This window comes from Gorilla gorilla, chromosome 20 (genome assembly GCF_029281585.2).
Source record: "Gorilla gorilla gorilla isolate KB3781 chromosome 20, NHGRI_mGorGor1-v2.1_pri, whole genome shotgun sequence".
Classification (NCBI taxonomy): Eukaryota; Metazoa; Chordata; class Mammalia; order Primates; family Hominidae; genus Gorilla; species Gorilla gorilla.
The window spans coordinates 65,163,311-65,187,322 of NC_073244.2; the positions used below are offsets into that span (position 1 = coordinate 65,163,311).

The following is a 24,012-nucleotide window of genomic DNA, read 5'->3' on the forward strand; positions in this document are numbered from 1 at the left end:
ATTGCTTGAGGTCAGGAGTTCAAAACCAGCCTGGGCAACATGGCGAAAACCTGTCTCTACCAAAAATACAAAAATTAGCCCGTCTCTTAACCCGGTCTCAAAATAAATAGATAATAAATTAAAAATAAAAAAAATTTAAAATGCTGTTAAAAAAAAAAAAAGGAAAACCTGAATGGAATAGGAAAGGCAGAAGTGAAGCACTAAGCCATTAATCTCAGATGAATACTGCACAGACCTCACCATCTCTAATCCCAATCAAGCAGCCAGAAGCAGTAACTTCTAAGACATCTCCACGAGCTCTGGTTTCTCACTGAAGCTGCCAGTGACTATTTTTCTTTGATATTCCTGCTGGAGTCTTCCACACCTTTCACTGCTCAAGCACCTCCAAAATTCTTTTTTTTTTTTTTTTTTTTTTGAGACGGAGTCTCACTCTGTGGCCCAGGCTGGAGTGCAGTGGCATGATCTCAGCTCACTGCAAGCTCCGCCTCCTGGGTTCACGCCATTCTCCTGCCTCGGCCTCCTGAGTAGCTGGGACTACAGGCCCCCTACTACCACGCCCCGATAATTTTTTGTATTTTTAGTAGAGACGGGGTTTCACCGTGTTAGCCAGGATGGTCTCGATCTCCTGACCTCGTGATCCACCCACCTCAGCCTCCCAAAGTGCTGGGATTACAGGCATGAGCCACCGCACCCAGCAAAAATTCTTAACTAATATAACTATTCTTACTCTTGAAATAATTGCATACGTTTTCCTAAACACAGACTAATACAATCATTCAGAATAAAGCTAATTCCATGTTTTCAAAGTTTATTCATCACAATCTGTATTACTGTATTGGTCCTGAGTCTCACTCTGTCACTCAGGCTGAGTGCAGTGTCAGTCATGGCTCACTGCAGCCTCAACCTCCCTGTCTCAAGCAATCCTTTCACCTCAACCTCCCGAGTAGCTGGGACTACAGGTGCATGCCATGACACCCAGCTAATTTTTTATTTTTTGTAGAGATGTGGTCTCACTATGTTGCCCAGGCCAGCCTCGAACTCCTGGACACAGGTGGTCCTCTCTCCTGAGCCTCCCAAAGTGCTGAGACTACAGGTATGAGCCATAAAACATTGCCAACTTTGCCGAAATCAAGAATGCTATCAAGAAAGTGGAAAAACAGTACACAGAAGTGGAAAAAGTATTGGCAAATCTCATAAGGGTGAAGTATTCAGAATATAAAATAACTCTTACAACTGAACCAAAAATACACAATCTAATTTTTAAAACATTAAAAGAAATGTTTGAGTAGACATTTCTCCAATGAAGATGCACATGGCTAATAAGCATATGAACACATGCTCAACGTTCATCATTAAGGAAATCCAACCACAATGAAATATCACTTGTAAGTGACGAGAAGGCTATATACCACTACTACTGCTAACCCAACAACTACAAATATCAATAATCGATAGGAAGTGCAGGAAATGGAACACCGGAACATTGCTGGTAGAAAAGTAAAATGGTGCAGCTGCCTTTGAAAACAGTTTGGCAAATCCACAAAAAGATAATCACTGATAATTACTATATGACCCAGAAATTCCATGTTTACAGACATACCCAAGAGAAGTGAAAACATGTATGTGCAAAAACATCTTGTAAAAAGTTGTTCATAGCAGCATTTTCCATAATAGCCTAATTTCTTTTTTTTTTTGAGACAGAGTCTCGCTCTGTCGCCCAGGCTGGAGTGCAGTGGCGTGATCTGGGCTCACTGCATGCTCCGCCTCCCGGGTTCATGCCATTCTCCTGCCTCAGCCTTCCGAGTAGCTGAGACTACAGGTGCCCGCCACCAAGCCAGCTAATTTTTTGTATTTTTAGTAGAGATGGGGTTTTACCGTGTTATCCAGGATGGCCTCAATCTCCTGACCTCGTGATCTGCCCGTCTCGGTCTCCCAAAGTGCTGGGATTACAGGCATCAGCCACTGCACCCGGCCCATAATAGCCTAATTTCAAACAGTAGAAAGAGTTCAAATCTCCATCAAATAATGAATGGACAGACAAACTGTAGAATATTATTCAGCAACAAAAAGTGATGAGGTACTAGGCTGGGTATGGTGGCTCACACCTGTAATCCCAGCACTTTGGGAGGCCTAGGCAGGCAGATCACTTGAGGTCAGGAGTTCGAGATCAGCCTGGCCAATATGGTGAAACCTTGTGTCTATTAAAAATACAAAAATTAGGTGGGCATGGTGGTGCATGCCTGTAGTCCCAGCTACTCAAGAGGCTGAGGCAAGAGAATTGCTTGAGCCTGCTAGATGGAGGTTGCAGTGAGCTGAGATTGCGCCACTGCACTCCAGACTAGGGCCCAGAGTTAGACTCTGTCTCAAAAAAAAAAAAAAAAAGTTATGAGGTACTAACAAATGTTAATTTTGGGTGGGTGGTATTTTTTATAATGACAGTTTGCCCAGGCTAGTCTCGAATTCCTGGGCTTAAGCGATCCGCCCATCTTGGCCTTCCAAAGTGTTAGAATTACAGACATGAGCCACTGTGCCTGGCCTAGAAATTGATTTTTTTTTGGACAGGGCCTTGCTCTGTCACCTAGGCTGGAGTGCAGTGGCATGATCCTAGTTCACTGTAACCTCCAACTCCTGAGCTCAAGGAATTCTGCTTCAGCCTCCTGAGTAGCTGGGACTATAGAAATGTGCCACCATGCCCAACTAACTTCTAAATTTGCAGACAGGGTCTTGACATATTGCCTATGCTAGTCTCAAACTCCTGGGCTCAAGCAATCTCCTCGCCTGGGCCTCTCAAAGTGCTGACATTACAGATGTCAGTCTCCCTGCCCAGCTGGCTAGCTGAAAATTTAAACCGCAGATGAGTATTCACTCCAGCCCCACCAGATAAACATCATAACACCCCAAGTCAATCATCTTTCACTGCCTTCTCTAGCCATTTTTGAACCAGCTTGGGAAGTCTACCCTGTTCTCTCCAGAAAGCCTTTTGTAATATAAACATTCTTATAATACTTTGATGTAGAGTACCACCAATCCTGAAATCTAAACCAAAACTTTGCACGGGGTTCCCTCCTGTTCCAGTGGAGTGGCGACAAGTGCAAATCAGTAAAAAAAAAAAATGTTTTGGGGGTAAATACATGAGGTTTCTAGTTTCTTTAAAAAAAAAAAATCCATTGCCTATGTTCATTATTAAGAGGAAACTCATGAACACTGATTTTTTTCAAATTATTTCGCGGAGTGCTCCAAGTACAAAAAAAGAAGTTGTGTTATTATTTCAGAAATTTCATTTACTAATAATTTTCATATGCTTACATTTGTTATTTTCCTCTTATGTAAAAGGCATGCAGAAATAAAGTTATGTAGAAAAAAAGGCATGTAGAAATATAACTGCACAGTGCATATTCATGAACAGGAAGACAGGTTTCAGGGGGTCTGATATTGTCCCACTATGGCATGGCATTTTCATTATAGCCGTAGAAGTCATCTAGGGCAGAGTGTGGAGAAAATATTTCAAGTGCAAATTATGAATATATATTTCTTAAATTGTATGCTGTTTGAACATAACATGGATAGAAATTGTTACAGATGACATTCAACCTTGAGAGTCTAATGATGTATTATAGTGTTTGATATTAAGTGTCCCAATGAGGTGGGATATGCTTGGGTTGACGGAAGGCACATGATTCATTCACGGTTACTAAAAATGATTATATTTTACTAATTAAGACATAAGAAGTATAATATACTCTAAATAAAATGGTATCAAATGCAATCTCAGGGGCCAAATGTGAATCCCCTATAAGAACACTACTCTGGTTCTTTTGATGGAACTGTCCTCTATGGTAACCATTCTCTCTTCAGTTTCCAAAAATAAGGCCTATGTTCAATAATCTGTGATATCCAACAGTAACTACCTTTCAAGAGAGGGTGACTATCATTCCCCCTCCATTTCTTTCTACCACATATGCAGTCTCTAGTAACCGACCATTTTACTTCCATGAAAATCTCTCAATGTCCCACCCTACTCTTCTTGTTTCATGGTCATCTTGTACTGTAACCAATCTCTCCTATAATCGACAAAGGTCCCCAGTCACATCAACAATTCTAAGGGGTCCTGACCACATAAAGCATATACGTTAGACAATAGTTTTTACCTCTCTTCTGGCACAAACCCCCATGCTCTTATAGTATATTGTATATTAGTGTTCTTGGCTGGGCACGGTGGCTCACGCCTGTAATCCCAGCACTTTGGAAGGCCAAGGCAGGTGGATCACCTGAGGTCAGGAGTTCAAGATCAGCCTGGCCAACATGGCGAAACTCTGTCTCTACTAAAAATACAAAAAAAAAAAAAAAAAAGAAAAAAAAAAAAACTAGCCAGGCATTATGGAGCATGCCTGTAATCCCAGCTACTCGTGAGGCTGAGGCAGGAGAATTGCTTGAACCCGGGAGACAGAGGTTGCAGTGAGCTGAGATCGTGCCACTGCACTCCAGCCTGGGCGACACAGCAAGACTCTGTCTCCAAAAAAAGAAAAAATTAGTGTTCTTGCTTTTTCCAGGCTTCAGTAATATAAAGAAGCCACACCTAAGGAAGTAGTCCCTTCCATCTTACATCCATTCCTTGAGACAATCATGATAAATGAAAAGCATGCCATGAAGATTTAACATCAACAGATTTCATACTTTTAAAAATATGAAATAACTGAATAAAAAATTTTTAACACTGAAGTTACATCTTTCCACAGATGTCCTTGCTCCTCTGACACACACCATGAGTTTGTGACTTTTTAAAATTGTCTGTGAATTTAACATCAATCACTTAATCTTCAAGAAGGAATAAAGACTTAGTTCCCTCTAGCCTGAATTTTTGTATGACAAAATGCTTGCATATAAGGATGAATTTCCACTGAGAAATTTAAAATAATTTACCACCTTCACTTGTAATGCTTCTCTCTAACATGAATGGTGTATCCTGAAGTCAGAACATTGCTTAAAGGACTTGCCACATTTGTATGGTTTCCATCCTGAATGTCTTCTGTTATAACCATAATAGGGTAAATATTTTTATAAAGCTGTTCACATTCATTATATTTGTAAGGCTTCTCTACAGTAAGAATTCTATGATGTTCCACAAGGCTTGAACTTTGGATAAGCCTTGCCATACATGTTATCTTTGTGTGGTTTATCTCAAAGATGTATATCCTGGTATCAAGTGAGACATAAGCCATAGCTAAAGGCTTTACCATATTTTCGTTTTATATGGTTTCTTTTCACAGTGGAGCCCCTGATGCTAAGTACAGCTTGAATACTTAATTTTTGTCTCATTATATTTGATATGTTTTTCTCTATTATAACTTTTTTGATGATCTCCAAGGTTTGAACTTTGGAATAAAGCATTACCATGTATATTATGTTTACAATGTTTCTTTTCAATGTGTATTTTCTGATGTCTAGTGAGGTTTGCAAATTGGGTAAAAGCTTTGCCACATTCAGTACATTTGTAAGGTTTCTCTCCAGTATGGATTTTCTTATGCTGAGTAAGATTTGAACGTTCAGTAAAGGCTTTGCCACATTCAGTACATTTGTAAGGTTTCTCTCCAGTATGAGTTCTCTGATGACCCCAAAGGTGTGAACGTTTGATAAAAGCTTTATCACATTTATTACATTTGTAAGGTTTTTCTCCAGTGTGAATTCTCTGATGTTCCACAAGACTTGAACTTTGGATAAAAGCCCTGCCACACACATTACATTTGTGTGGTTTCTCTCCAGGATGTATATTCTGATGCCTAGTGAGATGTGAGCACTGCTTAAAAGCTTTGCCACACTCATTACATATGTAAGGCTTCTCTCCAGTATGGATTCTCTTATGTTGGATAAGGCTTGAACGCTCAGCAAAGGCTTTGCCACATTCATTACATTTGTAAGGTTTCTCTCCAGTATGAATTCTTTCATGACCCCAAAGGTGTGAACGCTGGATAAATGCCTTACCACATTCATTACATTTGTAAGGTTTCTCTCCAGTATGCATCCTCTGATGACTTGCAAGATTTGAATTTTGACTACAGACCTTGCCACATATATTACATTGATATGGTTTCTCTCCTGTATGGACTCTCTGATGCCTAGTGAGGTTCGAACACTGGTTAAAGGCTTTGCCACACTCGTTACATTTGTAAGGTCTCTGTCCAGAGTGAATTCTCTGATGATTAGTGAGGTTCGAACTTTTGCTAAAAGCCTTTCCACAGTCATTACATTTGTATGATTTTTCCCTAATGTGTGTTCTCCCATACTGTGTATGTAACAAAGGGTATTTCAAAATCTTCCTATATTTATTACAAATGTTTTTGACACAAGGAGGAAGTGGTGAAACTGAGGAACTATTGATAGACTTCTCAACTGGATTACATTCATACATTTTCTCCCCAGTTTGAAATCTCTGTAGTTCAGCCAGCTGTGCCTGTAAGCTTAATCCAATTTTATTTTCAAAACACTTCACGTATTTGTTTCCGGCATATCTTATGTTATTTTTCAGTTTTAACAAATTCCTTATAAATGGCTTGTCATGGATGAAATACTGGTGTGCACTATCTCTTATAGAAACACTCTGCTTTAAAGAGAAATATATTGAGGATTTATTATGTTGTTGATCTTTTCTGTGAGTGAGATTTTTGTTACAGGTCAAAGGCATTCCTTTGTAATTTTTTGCATCATAGTCCCACAGGCTGTCAAACTTAGGCATATTTTCCCAGACTTCCTTGAGGTCAAAATTGTTGATGCCATGGCTTTCCTTTCTTTCTGATATCACCAGATGGTATAATTCCTCTTTATTATTTTCCTTTGGTGATAATCCCTTGCTTGTAAATCCAACAGAAATATCTGAAAGATATTAAAAAAACCACAGGCTTTCCATCAAATAGAGTTGCAAGGTAAATATTTTATTAAAATACATATTACAAGAAAACTAAGATTTACAATGAACAGAGTTATGAAGCTTCTCAACTGTCTTTAAACGTTTAACAACACAAAGGGACTAGCTGTCCTCAATAAAGTAACATAGTAACAAAACATGTAACAAATTATTTTAAGCACAGTTTAAAACACCCTATAGCTAAAACACTCATACTATGTAAATCCACATAAACCCTGAAAGAAGAGGTATTTTTCCACCACCACTCCAAGGAACACGTAAATTGGCATAGCTATATGGTAGTCTCATATTTGAAGATAAACAAATAGTAATGCATTATTTAGTACATAATTATTACACACAAATAAAAGGTAAGGCACAGCTCAAGCTTATCTAATAAAAAATATTTAAAAATGACAATTCATAATTGCAAACAAAACACTGAAAGGAAAAATTAGGAAGAATTTAATAAAATTTTGAATATTTACAAATTGCAAATGCGAGTACTTGTTATAAAACTACTTATACCCATGTAGAATGTGCATTTTGCAGCATTAACAATTTGTGCATGGTGGTTCTATTGCATAATATATACTGAAAAACCATCATCTGTAAATCATTATAAAAATAAATAAAACACTTTAGTAACCTGTGAAAATCTAACAGGCAAGTTAATGAACAACCACAATTACACAAAATTGTCAGTGAAATTCTAAAGAATTATTGCTTATGAACTACAGAAAAAAACAGAAGGGACACACAATAGGAAAAATTATATGTTGAGAATCACTAAATTCTGAAATATCAGCTTCAGGAAAATGCACATTATTATAAAGATGAAGAATTAGGAGGGGAGTCTGAAATAATTTCATGCCTGCAGTTATATGACAGCAGTATATAGAGAAACTCCCTGACCAGGAAATGTCATCTAGTTTTCCAGTTCTATGGCCAAAAAATACGTATAATGAAAGCTGTGTGCTTTAATATTTTATTATGTAGAGTCAGAGAAAATGTTGATATGAAAAAAAAATTACAAAAAAGAAAATATGTAAGATATAATGCAGGCAAAGGTCAATCTCATAAGAAACATGACAGACACTTGACATATCTTATTCATAAAGGTAACTTTTCGAAGCATACTAAATGCTATGCAAGTTACTAAGGTCTCTAACAGCACTAATTGATGTAAATCCTCTTGAGGTAAATTATTGCACCTTTTCATACCAAAACAAAGGGCTGAAGAGGTTTACATATCTATCCCTAACTCACAGAGAAAGCACATCTGAAAGCCAGAATCTGAACCTGTGTGTGCGGGCTAAGATGCCATGTTCACAGCATTAAGCACCACTGGCCACCCAGGGCAGCATGGATTATAAGTCACAGCAAATACGAGGAGTGTAGGAAGAAATGTTTCAAGGCAGATATGGGACCTGAGCTGTGTCACCTATAGTGTGACAGCACCACTGTTCTCAGATAGCATTTAAGTCACCTTCTCTTGCACAAGTTGTTTAGACAGTGACCAGATCATGTTGCTGTCCTGAGTAAGCTGTCCTGTGTATAAGCAGGAGTCATTCTTTACACAGTGTGTGCAATGAAGGGATGTTATTCTGTGCTAAAAAGAAATGAGCTGTCAAGCTATAAAAAGACATGGAAGAAATTTATTTTATTTATCTATTTTTTGAGATGGAGTCTCGCTCTGTCGCCCAGGCTGGAGTGCAGTGGCGTGGTCTCGGCTCATCACAACCTCTGCCTCCCAGGTTCACGCCATTCTCCTGCCTCAGCCTCCTGAGTAGCTGGAACTACAGGCGCCTGCCACCACGCCCGGCTTATTTTTTGTATTTTTAGTAGAGACGGGGTTTCACTGTGTTAGCCAGGATCGTCTTGACCTCCTGACCTCGTGATCCACCCGCCTCGGCCTCCCAAAGTGCTGGGATTACAGGCGTGAGACACCGCGCCCGGCCCTAGAAATTTAAATGCATATTATTAAGTGAAAGAAGCCAATCTGAAAAGGCCATATACTATATGGTTCCAACTATATGACATTCTGAAAAAGGCAAATCTATGGAGACAGTAAAGAGATCAGTGGTTGCCAGGTGCTGGGGGGAGGGAGAGATGAACCAACAGAGCACAGATTTTTTAGGGCAGTGTAATTATTCTGTAAGATACTATTAGGGAGGATATATGTCTATTATATATTTGCCCAAACCCAAAGCATATACATAAGAGTGAACCCCAACATCGACTCTGGACTTTGGGTGATAATGATGTGTCAATGTAGGTTTATCAATTGTAACAAATGTACAACTGTGATGGCGGATGGTGATAATGGGGGAAGACGCTGTGCACGTGTGGGGGCACAGAGTATACAGGAAATCTAGTACCTTCCATCAAGTTTGCTGTGAACATAAAATTGCTAAAAAATAAAAAGTCTATTTTTAAAAAGTATAAGCTAAGAGTTGATATAAAGTTACAGGAAACAGAAGTAAAAGGAATAACTAATACTATCCTTTAACAAAGTTTTGGAGGTTATGTATGTTTTGAGGAAACTAATACTCAGACATAAACACTCAAGGAAGAAATCTTCTGGTAAAATATATAAAACATCATGAAAGTATATGAAGCAGAAAAAAATATATATAATAAAACAATATTCATTCATCTCATGACCCCACACACTGTAGATATAAAACAAAAAACACTAAGAGTATCATGAAAACATGTAACTGCTGATTAAATAAATACAAGTTCATTTATACCAATGACATTGGCAAAATGAAAGTGTCAGTGGCTTAAACAAATTATACTGAACTTTAAAAATGTATGCCTAATTCAACTTTGTAAGCTCCCTCAATAAAGGCATAAAAATCATACTGAAGAAAAATGTACAACTGCACGTATGGGATGAATAATGTGGTATGAGCAACAGTTTGGTCAACATGTTCGCAGATATGAGGTTGAGAACTTGGAGAATGCTCTTCCTAGGAGAAACTCCTACACCGTGTACTGCTGGCTCCAAGGGGATGATCAGCATATATCTAACCAGCATTGTCACACTGCCCTTGGGAGACACTGGAAACTCCACAGAAACCAGAAGGTCAGAAGCACTTATCCTTCTGGCTGTCCTGATTCTCTCTCAGCATACTGGGACATGCAGGCTACTCTACTCAGTGGCTTCAAGAGGCACCTCTATGTAGCAGAATGATACTGTAACAGATTAATTAATGTTCTCTTTCAAGAATATTCTGTTACCAAGGAAACCTCTTCCATGGGAGAGTCCACCAAAAGTTGTCCATCGCCTATTGGTGGGTTATCACAGCAGAAAGAGAGGAAATTTCAACTCTAGGATTGTGTATTTTTCTTTTTCTTTTTTTTTTTCTGAGATGGAGTTTCGCTCTTGTTGCCCAGGCTGGAGTGCAATGGCATGATCTCGGCTCACCACAACCTCTGCCTCTCGGGTTCAAGCGATTCTCCTGTCTCAGCCTCCCGAGCAGCTGGTATTACAGGCATGCGCCAACACACCCGGCTAATTTTTGTATTTTTAGTAGAGACGGGGTTTTTCCATGTTAGTCAGGCTGGTCTCGAACTCCCGACCTCAGGTGATCCACCTGCCTCGGCCTCCCAAAGTGCTGGGATTATAGGCGTGAGGCACCATGCCCATCCGGAATGTGTATTTCAAAAGCAACTTTCAGAGGCAAATCTTAGAAGAATATGGAATCAGGAAGACTAAGGTCTCCCTAAGTTCCCGGACAGAGTAGAAAGCTAGAAAAGGGAGAGAAATAAAAGATATGGGAGTAAAATAAAAGGGTCGGATTTTGTAGGATTCTTAGGAAGAGGCAGTGTGCTCTGTCCACAGGCTGCAAGGTGAGAACCTAAAAGAATGAGATATATTCCCATTTTGGAATGGCAATCAAAAAGAGGATCTCTCTGTCAAGTCTTTATATTAATGCTGAGTAACAATCTCAAAAGCCTGCCCATTCCCCTTTAGACACGTGTGGCAAAAGCAGAACTGAAGGAATGGCCAAGGGGCTTGAACAAGTAGAGAGACCGACAGTCTTTGAAATTTCACGGAACCCCAGATACATTTTGGGGAGCCACTGTTTTCCCATTTTCCTGAAAAGTTCTTGCAAGTATAAGAAATAGGAATAGAAATTGAACAGGTTCTGGAGCCAGGGCTACAAAGGCCCCAGCTCTGATCTGTATAGACTGAAAACCACACATCAGATGAAATTATATACACAAAAAGAGAGTCCTTAAAAACAGCCATTTCGGTCCCTCTCAAAACCCAGAGACCAAAATGGTCAGAGGGGCCAAACAGAGTATTGTAGGTCATGATAGCACCTTTGCTTTTGTGTCTGTATGAGTTGGGGCATCACGGGAGAGTGGGAGTTCAACCTTTTACACATTTGAATAACAGTATGTTGGGGGACAGTGGACGGGGGTGTGGACTTTGCTTTGAGAGCTCATAAGAAATAAACTTTTGTTTTCCCACTGATCTTTCCCATTTGCAGAGTTTCCCAAACAATACTCAATGGAGTAGCTTACTCTGTGGCCATCTGAGCGCTTATTTGTGCTCACATTCCGACCTACCTGATTTTTCCCCTATTTTCACTTCACTTTCCATAGTCTAGGACTCTTTCCTATGCTCCAAAATGAACATAATATTCAGCTCAGGAAAGATTTCAACTTATAAAGAAAAAAAGGAACATGGTATGCTGTGCTTTTCCTGGATACATTCCCAGCCCTTTGTTCAGCTACGAAGAAAGGACGTTACACATGGGTCTGCAAAACTATTTCCCAAAACAATTTCATACATTAGTCAACAGACTGCCTTCTTCTGAATGCTTAGGGATTATTTTAAATATGCAGACTCTGAAAAAACTACTGAATCAAAGGCACAGGGATAAAACCATGATACCAGATACTTTAAAACGTTTTCCATAAGGTTTTGTAAGTACTGATATTCTGGAACCACCACTTGTCAAACCTGATTATGTGCAGAACTTCTGAAGAAAGGGGAAGTTTAAAGTCTATATGCTACATTATGAAGCCTTTCCACTCTCAATCAAAAAGTTTCAATCTCCCCTTTTAGAACAGGGATCGGATTCAGACAAGCATATCAGGGCCTCCCAAGAGACTCACAAGGAAAAATGTAAAGATGTACAAGGGTGGTTACCGTTTTCTGGAGGGATGTTATCCTCATCGAGAGAAAGCAGGTTCCTGTAGTTCTCCAACATCACGTCCCTGTACAAGGCCCTCTGGGCAGGGTCCAGGCACTCCCACTCCTCTTGAGAGAATTCTATGGCCACATCCTTGAATGTAAACAGTCCCTGAAATAAAAACACACTTCACCAAGTGGACACAGGAAAATTTCTTATTTTCACACAAAATGCAGAAAAGAGGTGTACATATTCACTGATTTATGTGAGTTAATGCAAGCAACTTATATATCCCTAATTTTATTTTTTTAAAACTGAGATGAAATTACATAACATAAAATTAGCTATTTTAGGCTGGGTGCAGTGGCTCACACCTGTAATTTCAGCACCTTGAGAGGCTGAGGTGGGAGGACTGCTTGAGCTCAGGAGTTTGAAACAGTCTGGACAACGAAGTGAGACTCCATCTCTACTAAAAAATTTAAAAAATTAGCTGGGCACAGTGGCATGGGCCTGTGGTCCCAGCTACTCAGAAGGCTGAGGTGGGAGGATCACTTGCACCTGGGAGGTGGAGACTGCAGTGGGCAGTGATCATGCCACTGCACCCCAGTCTGGGAGACAGAGCAAGACTTCACCTCAAAATAAAACAAATAAATTAGCCATTTTAAAGTACAATTCAGTGGCATTTAGTACATTCACAAAGTTATACACCACCACCTCTGTCTAGTTCAAAAACATTTTTATCAACTCCAAAAGAAATGCCGTGCCCATTAAGCAGTCACTCCACATGTGACTTTAACATGAAATAAGCTTAACCAAATAGGTAAGTGACTTGCATGCTGCAAACTATGAAATACTAATGAAGGAAATTAAAGCAGACAAAACAAATAAATGGAAAGATATTCTACGTTCAATAACTTAGAAAATTAATACTATGAAAACTCCATATTATCCAAAGCAATCTACAGTCAATGCAATCCCTATCAAAATCACAGTGACACTTTTTACAAAAATATAAGAAATAATCCTAAAATTCATATAGAACTATAAAGACCCAAAAGAGCCAAAGCAATTTTGAGCAAGAATATCAAAGCTGGAGTATCACACTTCCTGATTTCAAAGTATATTACAAAGGTATGGTAATCAAAACAGTATGGTACTGGCATAAAACAGACACACAAAACAAAAGGACTAGAATACAAAGCCCAGAAATAAACTCACACATATACAATCAACTGATATTTGACAAGTGTGTCAAGAATACATAATGGAGAAAAGATGCTGTCTTCAGTAAATAGTGCTGGGAAATCTGCACACCCAAATGCAAAAGAATGAAACTGGATGCTTATCTTATGCCACAAATAAAAATAAACTCAAAACTGACTAAAGACTCGAGGTAAATTTACTCAATTTACCTTGTGTCTTTAGTTTTACCTGAAATTGTAAAACTCCTAGAAGAAAACATAGGGAAAATGTTCTTGACATTATCTTGGCAATGATTTCTTGGATATAACACCAAAAGCGCAGGCAAGAAAAGGAAAAATAGACCAGTGGGACTACATCAAACCAAAACACTTGTGCATACCAAAAGAAACAACCAACAAAACAAAAAGGCAACTTATGGAATGGGAAAATATTTGCAAACTATATATCTGAAAAGGGGTTAATATCCAAAAAATATAAGTAACTCCTACAACTCAAGAGCCAAAAAAACTAATTACCCAATAAAAAATGGGCAAAAGAGCTGAACAGACATTTTTTCCAAAGAGAATATAAAAATGGCCATTAGGTACATGAAAAGGTGCTCAATATCACTAATCACCAGGAAAATGCAAATCAAAAACATAATATGATCTCACATCTATTAGGATGACCACTAAAGAAAAAAAAGGACAAGCAATGTCTAGGATGTGGAGAAAAGGGAACTGTTGTACAATGTTGGTCAGAGTATGAATTAGTGCAGCCACTATGGAAACAGTATGGAGGTTCCTCAAAAATTAAAAATAGGCTGGGTGCAGTGGCTCACACCTGTAATCCCAGCACTTTGGGAGGCCGAGGTGTGCAGATCATGAGATCAGAAGTTCAAGACCTGCCTGGCCAACATGGTGAAACCTCATCTCTATTAAAAACATAAAAATTAGCTGGACGTGGTGGTGGGCGCCTGTAATCCCAGCTACTCAGGAGGCTGAGGCAGGAGAATTGTTTGAACCGGGGAGGCAGCAGTTGCAGTGAGCCAAGATTGTGCCACTGCATTCCAGCCTGGGCAACAGAGGAAGACTCCATCTCAGGAAAAAATAAAAATAAAATGACCGGCTGGGCGCAGTGGCTCACGCCTGTAATCCCAGCACTTCGGGAGGCCAAGGTGGATGGATCACACGGTCATGAGATTGAGACCATCCTGGCTAACATGGTGAAACCCCGTCTCTACTAAAAACACAAAAAATTAGCCAGGCATGGTGGCGGGCACCTGTAGTCCTAGCTACCTGGGAGGCTGAGGCAGGAGAATGGCAGGAACCCGGGAGGCGGAGCTTGCAGTGAGCCAAGATCGCGCCACTGCACGGGTGACAGAGCGAGACTTCGTCTCAAAAAAAAAAAAAAAAAAAAAAAAAACGACCATGATCTAGTAATTCCACTTCTGGGTATATATCCAAAAGAATTAAAATCAGGATCTTGAAGAGAGATAGGTACTTCCGTATCTATTGCAGCTTTATTCTTAATAGCCAAGTCATGGCTAAATATCCATCAAGGAATGACTGAATAAAGAAAATGTACACACACACACACACACACATATACACGAATATTATTCAGCCTTAAAAAAGAAGGAAATCCTGCTATTTGCTATAGACTACCTGAATGAAAATGGAGTATGTTATGTAAGTGAAATAGGCCACACAGAGAACAAATACATGATTCCACTTATATGAGGAACTGAAAACAGTAAAACTCATAGAAACAGAGAGTAGAATGGTGGTTGCTAGGTGCTGAGTGGGGAAATGGTGAGGTAGTAATCAGTTTCAGTTACACAAGATGAAAAAGTCCTAGAAATCTCCTGAATAACACAGTGCTTATAGTTAATTCTGTATTGTATACTTAAAAATTTGTTAAGACGGTAGTTCTTAGGTTGTATTCTTATAAAAATATGAAATAATAAAGACGGCAAGAAAAAAACTTTCTGAGGCAATGGATATGTTTATGACAGATTGTAGTGGTGGTGTCAGAGGTATATACTGATCTCCAAACTCATCAAATTGTATACATTACATATGTATAGCTTTTTTATGTCAATCATACCTCAATAAGGAAGTTAAAATTCATTTAAAACTGAATTTTTCAGTTTTCCTTTTATTGATTTCCAATTTCACTCGATTGTGGTGTGAGAATAGTTTTGTAAGTTGTAGCTTTTTAAAATGTATTGAGACTTGTTCTGTGGCCTGACATGTGGTCCATCCTGGAGAATATGCTATGTGCACTTGACAAGAGTGCAGATTCTGTTTTTGCTGAGTGCAGTTTTCTTTCCGTGCTTGTTTGGTGTAGTTTACAGCAGCAGTGTCCAACCTTTTGGCTTCCCTGGGCCACACATAAAATACACTAACACTAATAACAGCTGATGACCTTTAAAAAAAAAAAAAATCACAAAAAAATCTCATGTTTTAAGAAAGTTTACAAATTTGTGTTGTGTCACATTCAAAGCCATCCTGAGCCACATGCAGTCTGTGGTCCATGGGTTAGATAATCTTGGTTTAAAGTGTTGCTCAAGCCCTTTATTTCCTTACTAATCTTCTCTCTGGCTGTTCTATCCATTATTAAACAGAGAGCATAGAATTCTCCAACTATTATAGTAGGACTGTATCTCCTTGTAATTTTTGTTCCAAAATATTTGGGGTTTTGATATTTGATCCATATTTTTTACAGCCGTTACATGTTCTTGATGGATTAACCCCAATATTTACTGTCCTTCAACATCTCTGGTATCAATTTTTGACTTAAAGTTTATTTGGTCTGCTATCTATACAGCTATCCAGCTAGGTTTAATATTTGCATGAAATACCCTTTTACATCCTTTTATTATACTTTCCAGCCTATTTGTGTTTAGCTCTAAAGGAAGTCTTTTATAAACATCATATAGTGAAATCATAGTTTTAAAAAATTATTCCTCCAATAAGTGCCTTTTAATGGAGAATTTAATCCACTTACATTTAAAGTAACTACTGATAAAAGAACCACTTTTACCATTTTGCTACTTGTTTTTTACATGCCTATCTTTTTTGTTTTGTAATTATTCCCTTACTTGCTTGTTTGTGTGTGTATATCATTTCGGTTCCCTTCTTTACATTTTTGTTATTTTCTTAACGGTTGCCCTGGGAATTAAAATTTCCATCAGAAGCTGATAATAATTAAGTTTCAATCGATGCTAAGTTGGCTTCAATTGCATAACAACTTCTGTTTCTATATAGCTCTGGCTGGTTCTCTTTATACTGTCAAAAATTACTTCTCTATGCATTTTATAGCCAGTAACAGATTTACAATTACTGTTTCATACATTTTTAAATCATACAGAAAAAAAGTTTTTAAAAAACCAGTAATATTGGCTTTTGTATTTATACCTACGTAGGTGTTTTACCTGTATTAATTTGTTTTTATGGCTTTAAGGTACTGCTGGTGTCCTTTTATTTCAGCCTAAAAGACTTTGCTTAACATTTCATGCAGGGTAAGTCCACTAATGCAAACTCCCTCAGCTCTTGTTTATCTGGGGATCTCAATTTCACTGTCAATTCTGAAGGATAATTTGCCTGTTACTGAATTCCTGCTGGATAGTTCTTTCATTTCAAACTTTGAATATGTCATTCCACTAATGTCTAGCCTCCATAGTTTCTGATGAGAATTCGGCTGTTAATCTTTTTGAGGATCACTGTACATGACAAATTATTTCTATGTTGCTACTATCATGATTCTCTTTTCCTTCCGCAGTTTGATTATGTGTCTTGCTGTGGATCTCTATAAGTTTATCATAATTAAAGTTCACTGAGTTTCCTAGGTATACAGATTCACGTTCTTTATATATTTGGGAGGTTTCAGTTCTTATTTCTTCAAATATTCTTTCTGCCTTTTGCTTTCTCCTTTTCTTGGAAAATTCTTATTAAGCATACATACATATGCTTCAGGGTGTCCCAAAGTTTTCTTACATTGTATTTTTCTTCCCTTTCTTCTGCTCAGATTAAATAATTTCAATTAACCTAAAGTTTAGGTTAGTTGATTCTGTATTCTGTCACTCTACTCTTGAAACTTTATAGTTGAAATTTTCACGTTATACTTTTCAGCTCCAAAACTTCTATTTCACTTCTTTTTAATAATTTCTATGTTTTTACTGATATTTGTTGAAACGCTGTTGTCCTACTTTCCTTTAGTTCTTTGTCCACCGTTTAGTTCAGCTCTCTAAGCATGGTTAAGATAGTTGATTTAAAGTATTTTTTAGTAAGTGTAATGTCTGAGCTTCCTCAGAAGCATCATTATTAAACCAGTAATCATGCTTCAAATTGCCCAACCTGGAGGAATCCTCACACAGCTGTAGTACAGTTGGCCTGCTCAGAGGCAGCCAATGCGGATTCTTTATAATGGAGAAAAACTGTAAACAACCAATGTGTCTTCAGTAAGAGAATGCTCCAATGAGAAAGTAAAAACTCAAGTTGACTCTGTTTACCAGCAAAAAAGCAAAACAAAGACATACAGTATACAAATATACAATTTTGCAAAACAGAATATCACAACAAAATATTCACTAAACATTTTCTAAAATTAAATTATGATTTTTACGATTTCTCTTCCATTGAAAAGAATGAACAGTAGTTCCTGATGGAGATAGTGAGTGATGGTGGACTGGACAACATAATGTTTTACTTTTTAGTCCCTAAGCATCACTGCATGACATTTTATCATAAAAAATATATATATCATGTGATGTTTACTACAAAAGAAATGTAGTATTTAACAAGTAGTGTAATCAGAATTTGGCTCCTGCCTCTCTGATGACAGAAAGTTCTGCTCACAGGTCTTGGCTATATTATAGCCATCTTTCAGCTATTATTTTTTAATTATTATTATTATTTTTTTAGATGGAGTTTTGCTCTTGTTGCCCAGGCTGGAGTGCAACGGCACGATCTTGGTTCACTGCAACCTCTGCCTCCCGGGTTCAAGCAATTCTCCTGCCTCAGCCTCTCGAGTAGCTGGGATTACAGGCACGTGCCACCATGCCCAGCTAATTTTGTATTTTTAGTAGAGACAGGATTTCACCATGTTGGTCAGGCTGGTGTCAAACTCCTGACCTCAGGTGATCCACCCGCCTCGGCCTCCCAAAGTGCTGGGATTACAGGTGTGAGCCACTGCACCCAGCCCCTTTTGGCTATTATTAAAAAGTCAAAAAAATAACAGATGCTGGTGAGGTTGTGGAGAAAAGGGAACACTTACACACTGTTGGTGGAAGTGTAAATTAGTTCAACCATCCTGGAAGACAGTGTGGTGATTCCTCAAAGATCGAAAAACAGAATTACCATTGCAACCCAGCAATCCCATTACGCGTGCACGAACATACACATACGTGCATATGTTCACTGTAGCACTAGTCACAATAGCGAAGACATGGAATCAACCTAAATGCCCACCAATGGTGGACTGAATAAAGAAAATGTGGTACACATACACCACGGAATACTATGTAGCCATAAAAAAGAGATCATGTCCTCTGCAGGAACATGGACAGAGCTTGAGCCCACTATCTCTAGCAAACTAACACAGGAACAGAAAACTAAATGCTGCATGTTCTCACAAGTGGGAGATAAATGATGAGAACACATGGACACACAGAAGGAAACAACACACACTGGAGCCTATCAAGGATGGAGGGTGGGAGGAGGGAGAGGATCAGGAAAAATAACTAATGGGTACGAGGTTTAATATCTGGATGATGAAATAATCTGGCCAACAAACTCCCATGACACAAGTTTAGCTATATAACAAACCTACCCCTGGACTAAAATTAAGAAAAATAATAAATTGTAGACATTTTTATCTAAACACCCACTGCATGAGAATTCCTAAATGAACAGGAAAGTCTTCATGAGATGGATGCACTGTGAAGAATTTAAAGAACCTCCTGCTGTTAAGACAACTATGTTGATTTAATATTTTAAAACCAATTATGAAAAAAGACTACCTTCTCCATCCCCAATGTCTACTTCTGAACTTCCCATTCTATTTCAAATTAATATTTTAGAGCCAGAAACACACTGATTCAATTGTTTAGCTACAAATGTATTATAAACTCAAGCTAAGCAAGTTTCCCCCATCAGTCTTCTTTTTCAAAGTTTTCCAGGTATTTGTGCACATTAATATATCACTTACATATGCAGCTTCTTTAATCCTGGTTTATAAAGAGCTGAAAGGGCATCCAAATGAAGTCTCTAAACAGTCACTACCACCCAACCTCACTGACACCATGGAGCCTGCCCCCCATACCCAATCCATGCCTAGGCATAAAACCCTTTCCAGAACAATCATCTAAACGGAGCCTTTTCCAAAGTTCCATGTTACTGGGTCACAGTGAGATGGAATCTATGTGGAGATGGAATTGAGGGAAAGCCCTGGGTATGAATATACACGTTAGTCAGGACACTTCAGAGTCAGATAAAATTAGCAAGTCCAAAATATGGCATTTCAAGAAGGAGAGAACAAAACAATGAACCAAGAATATAACTTTTACCTGAGAAAGAGCCATTCCCTCCTCTTCTTTCTTTCCTCTTCCTCTGAGTTTCTTTCTCAGGTAAGTCAGTCTGTATGTCAAAAATATGTTGTTTAATGCTTAAAATCAACACACCCCCTTCCTCTACCACACACACACAGGAAGAGGCTTGATATAGAAAAAAGATGGTCCTTAGCTTCCAATTGCAACAAGAGTGAAAATAAACTCATGAAAAAAATAAACTCCTAAACAGAGACTAAGAAGTGAGCTATTCCACCTATGTCTTCAAAAAGTTCTCCCTTCTTGCTGAAACACACACATTCTGCATCAATTGCATTGTCCTTTGTCCACCTGACACTCAGCCAAGAAAAACTGTTGTATCCAAGTTCATGGCCTCTCCCTGGGTAGCCAGCATCCAATGACTGTCAGTCAATGCAGGATATAAAAGCCTAAAATTGGAACAGGTGAAGAGCCACCATAGCTCCACAAATCCCTGCTGTAGCCATACTAAGTAGTTTAGACTTTTGTCCCACAGGCAGGGGGAAAGCATAAAAAGATTTAATGCCAGGAGATGACATAATAAAACTTATGACTTACTTCTGATGTAGAGATAGGGAGAAAGAATAAAAAGCTGAGAGAGAAGCAGCTCTCCTATCTCTAACCCTACGCCCCGACCCCTTTCCTAGTAGTTTCCATCATTTTTGGAGGTCTCAGAGTCATTTAAGACTAACTGTAACTGGGCACCCTCTCTCAAAAAATTGCCACATGCAGACACATGCTCAATCCTGAAAATCATTTCAGGGATCCCATCAGCTCAGATTCAGAATTTCTGGTATACCCATCATCTCCACATTACAGGTGGGCACACTGAGCCTCAGAGAGAGGAGATATTTCACCAAGTTACCTGGAAAAGGTCTGAGTTGAGTGAGCAGAACTCAGTTGTAAATGAATGTTGAAATGGTGGCCTGGATAGGGCAGTAGCAAAGGTTTGTCCTTATTTCCAGATCACCATTCACATTCCTGAGTAGAAACTTCTATTTCATGGGTTTAATTGATCCCAAGGATTTAATTCTTTTCCAGAAAAATATTCAAAAATATGAAATTACAAATAGCTATTACTCTTGGAAAGCATGAAAGGGGGTCAGCTGTGGAGATTAGTGCTGAGTAATCTCTTCATTATGAACAGATGGGCTCTTTTGGAACAAAATTCCACACCAATCCAGGCCATTCTTCAACATCTTGCAGAGAAAGGACAAAGGGGACCTGAAGGAACATCTACTTAGTGGGAGGCTTTTAGATGACATAAGGGAGTAAAGAAACTGAATACAGCTGAGCCTTGAGCAACACCAGTAGTGATAGGGGTGCTAATCCCCCCACCTCCAGTCAAAAATCCAGGTATAACTTTTGATTTCCCAAAAACTTAACTACTGATAACCCATTGTTGACCAGAAGTCTACTGAAAACATAAACAGTTGATTAACACATATTTTGTATGTTACATGTATTATATACTGTATTCTTATAAAAAAGTAAGCTAGAGAAAAGATAATGTGATTAAGAAAATCATAAAGAAGTGAAAATATATTTACCATTCATTAAGAAGAAGTGGATCATCACAGTTCTTCATCTTCCTTGCATCCTCCCCCAGGTCATATTGTGTGGGCTGCAGTGGAGAAGAGAAGAGGTTCATTTTGCTGTGTCAGGAGTGGCAGGGGTAGAAGAAAATCCCCTGTATAGTTGTACCTGCTTAGCTCAAACTGGTGTTGTTCAAGGTCAACTGTATTAAACTAACTGGATAAACCAGATTTTAAGTGGTAAAAGATGATCAACACCTTAGAGTGAAACACTGTGAAATCAAGTACCAGACATAAAAGAATAGTTCCAATATATGATAAAAAGTAGAAAGCATTGAGGCCACGCGCGGTGGCTCACGCCTGTAATCCCAGTGCTTTGAGAGGCGGAGACAGATCACCTGAGGTCAGGAGTTCGAGACCAGCCTGGCTAGCAAGGTGAAAATCCCGTCTCTGCTAAAAATACAAATTTGCCAGGCATGGTGGCGCATGCCTTTAATCCCAGCCACTCGGGAGGCTAAGGCAGGAGAATCGCTTGAACCCTGGAGGCGGAGGTTGCAGTGAGCCGAGATCAAGCCACTGCACTCCAGCCTGGGTGACAGAGTGAGACTCCGTCTCAAAAAATAAATAAATAAATAAAAGAAAGAAAAAGAAAGCATTTAAACCTCATAAGCTGAACAATACATTTAAGAGAAAATAATTTGAAAAATCTTTTTAAATCCAATAAATTATGGAATTACATTTAAGACAAGTTGAATACACGTCAAATTTAGAAAATGACACAAGCCACACCAAAAAAGGAGGGAATAATATTGTTAATGTCTGTTTGCAAAAGCAGCATACGGTGTCACAGTTTCTTCTCATTTCTTGACTCTCCTCAAGATCAGAGAAAGGGAAGAGGGTGAGCTGGAATTAACTGAGCTAAGTCAGTTAACCCTCTGGCTGAATAAGGGTTGCTTCTGATGTAATAATTAGAAAACGCAGAAGCCTCACACCCTAGTTTTGCAATTTTCATTCTCTTCTGCACAAACAATGAAACAAATTTTAAATTAATTATAGAGCCATACATCAGTACTTCACAACTTAATGTTCCATATTAAATCAATTCCACACTCACATGGATTTGGGTGCCCCCCCTTTCTCCACCATTATGTGATTTTTTTCCCCCCTCTCTATAAATGTCTCTCTTCCACCTTCTGTTTCTTTCCTTTTCTTTTTCCCATTTCGGCGTTTTCCTGTCCCTTTCTGCTCATTTGGCTTCCCTTCCTCTCCTTCTCTGACAGTGTTTGGCCCCATCCTGGTAGCATCCTTTTTTTCAGTCCCTGCTATTGTTTCTGATGGCTCTCTAATTTCGCGCATTTCTCCCTCTTTATCCTCCATTTCTGCTTCCCCTCTGTTCTCCCCGGAGGAGGGCGAAGGGTGTGTATCCACCCCGAGTGAGGGCTTTACCAGGGGGAGGGAAGAGGGAGTCACAGAAGAGTTTTAAGCAGAGAAACGACGCGGTGGGCGGTCGGTGTCCACAATGACCTAAAGCAAAAAGGTCGGGGCCAGTACCCACTTCAGAACGATTTTAATCCGAAATGGACGCAGATCTCTAGACCCTCTCGGAGCGACGGGACTGGGAACGTCTTAGGGCCACGCCGCGAGAGGAATGAGCAGGTTCGGGGTTTTAACCTACAGGGCGACCCCAAAACCCGACAGCAGAGCGTGGGAACCTGTGGCCCGCGAGGCGCAGGCTTGAACCCGAAAGACGGAGACTCACCCGAGAGCGCCAGTAGCCCCGCGAGATCCGCTTCCGGGTCGGCAGGAACCTGCGCGTACGCCAGTGCACTGGGGCGGCGCAAGGGGCAAGGGCAGGGGCAGGGCGCGGACAACTGTGGGGATGGGCGGGCAAATGGCGGGGATGGGCGGGCAAATGGCAGGGATGGGCGGGGACAATGGCGGGATGGGCGGGGACAATGGCGGGATGGGCGGGGACAATGGCGGGATGGGTGGGGCCTAGAGGTCGGACTGCCGGACCTCCCCTCGGCGCGTCCCAGCGACTTTTTTAGGTCTGTTTGTCCCCCAGCAGTACTCGATTCTTCACTTTTGGATTCCCTTGAATCTCTATGGTGTCCTTTGGAGCCTAGCTAAGTAAAAAATTAGAGACCTGTGGGCCCCTTATATTGGAATCGGAGCTTAAGTTGGGAAAGGTTTGCTTGAAAACGTTTCTGCGAGCGATGGAGGCGCGTCCTGCGATGAGGCGGGAGGAGCGCTGGGACCTGCTGGATGGGAGAGGGCGACGGTATAAGGAAGCGCTTGGATCCAGGAACTTCTGAAATCCGGACGATTAAAATTTTTATTTAATTAAGCGAAAGCTGGAGTTGTCTGCGTAGGTGATGGAAACTGGAATGAGATGCATTTTTGTGCCTGTGCGGAGTGTACAATTTTATATTGACTTTCACTGGAACGTAATTTTTATTTCTGCTCCCCAGTCACCCAGGAGGCAGAGATGCACCATGGGCTGAGTTCCAGAGAATTTATGGGGTCAGACCCTGGGCTGTGGGGGGTGGAAGGCTGAGGCTTGGCTTTAAAAGAACACAAAGTTCTGCTTGTATCCATCTAAATTTATTTTCCTTTCTTTATTATCCTAATGCACATTTCTTGAGATAAATT

The 24,012-nt window shown here is 39.6% G+C and overlaps 1 protein-coding gene across 7 annotated transcripts; it reads right to left on the minus strand.

Moving 5' to 3' along the window:
• Positions 1–470: 470 nt before the first annotated feature.
• ZNF677 (zinc finger protein 677) lies at positions 471–23,266 on the minus strand. 7 transcript variants are annotated; one of them, XM_004061366.5, is made up of 5 exons: positions 23,120–23,266; positions 21,376–21,449; positions 19,808–19,877; positions 12,072–12,225; positions 475–6,867 (listed from the first exon to the last, which is right to left on the minus strand). In XM_004061366.5, the coding sequence occupies exons 3-5, from the start codon at positions 19,820–19,822 to the stop codon at positions 5,282–5,284; spliced, it is 1,755 nt and encodes a 584-aa protein (XP_004061414.4). In that variant the 5' UTR covers positions 19,823–19,877; positions 21,376–21,449; positions 23,120–23,266; the 3' UTR covers positions 475–5,281. The 7 variants fall into 7 exon arrangements, with proteins under 7 accessions (XP_018870788.3, XP_004061414.4, XP_004061416.4 ...); XM_004061368.5 differs by having other exon boundaries at positions 22,916–23,120; XM_019015241.4 differs by lacking the exon at positions 23,120–23,266 and adding an exon at positions 23,036–23,109.
• Between the last annotated feature and the right edge of the window lie 746 nt (positions 23,267–24,012).

Bases quoted from the DNA above. Each gene is read 5' to 3' on its own strand.
- ZNF677 (XM_004061366.5), bottom strand. The intron at 6,868-12,071 runs GTAACCACCCTT...AATATCTTTCAG, and splicing joins TAACATCCCTCCAGAAAACG to ATATTTCTGTTGGATTTACA.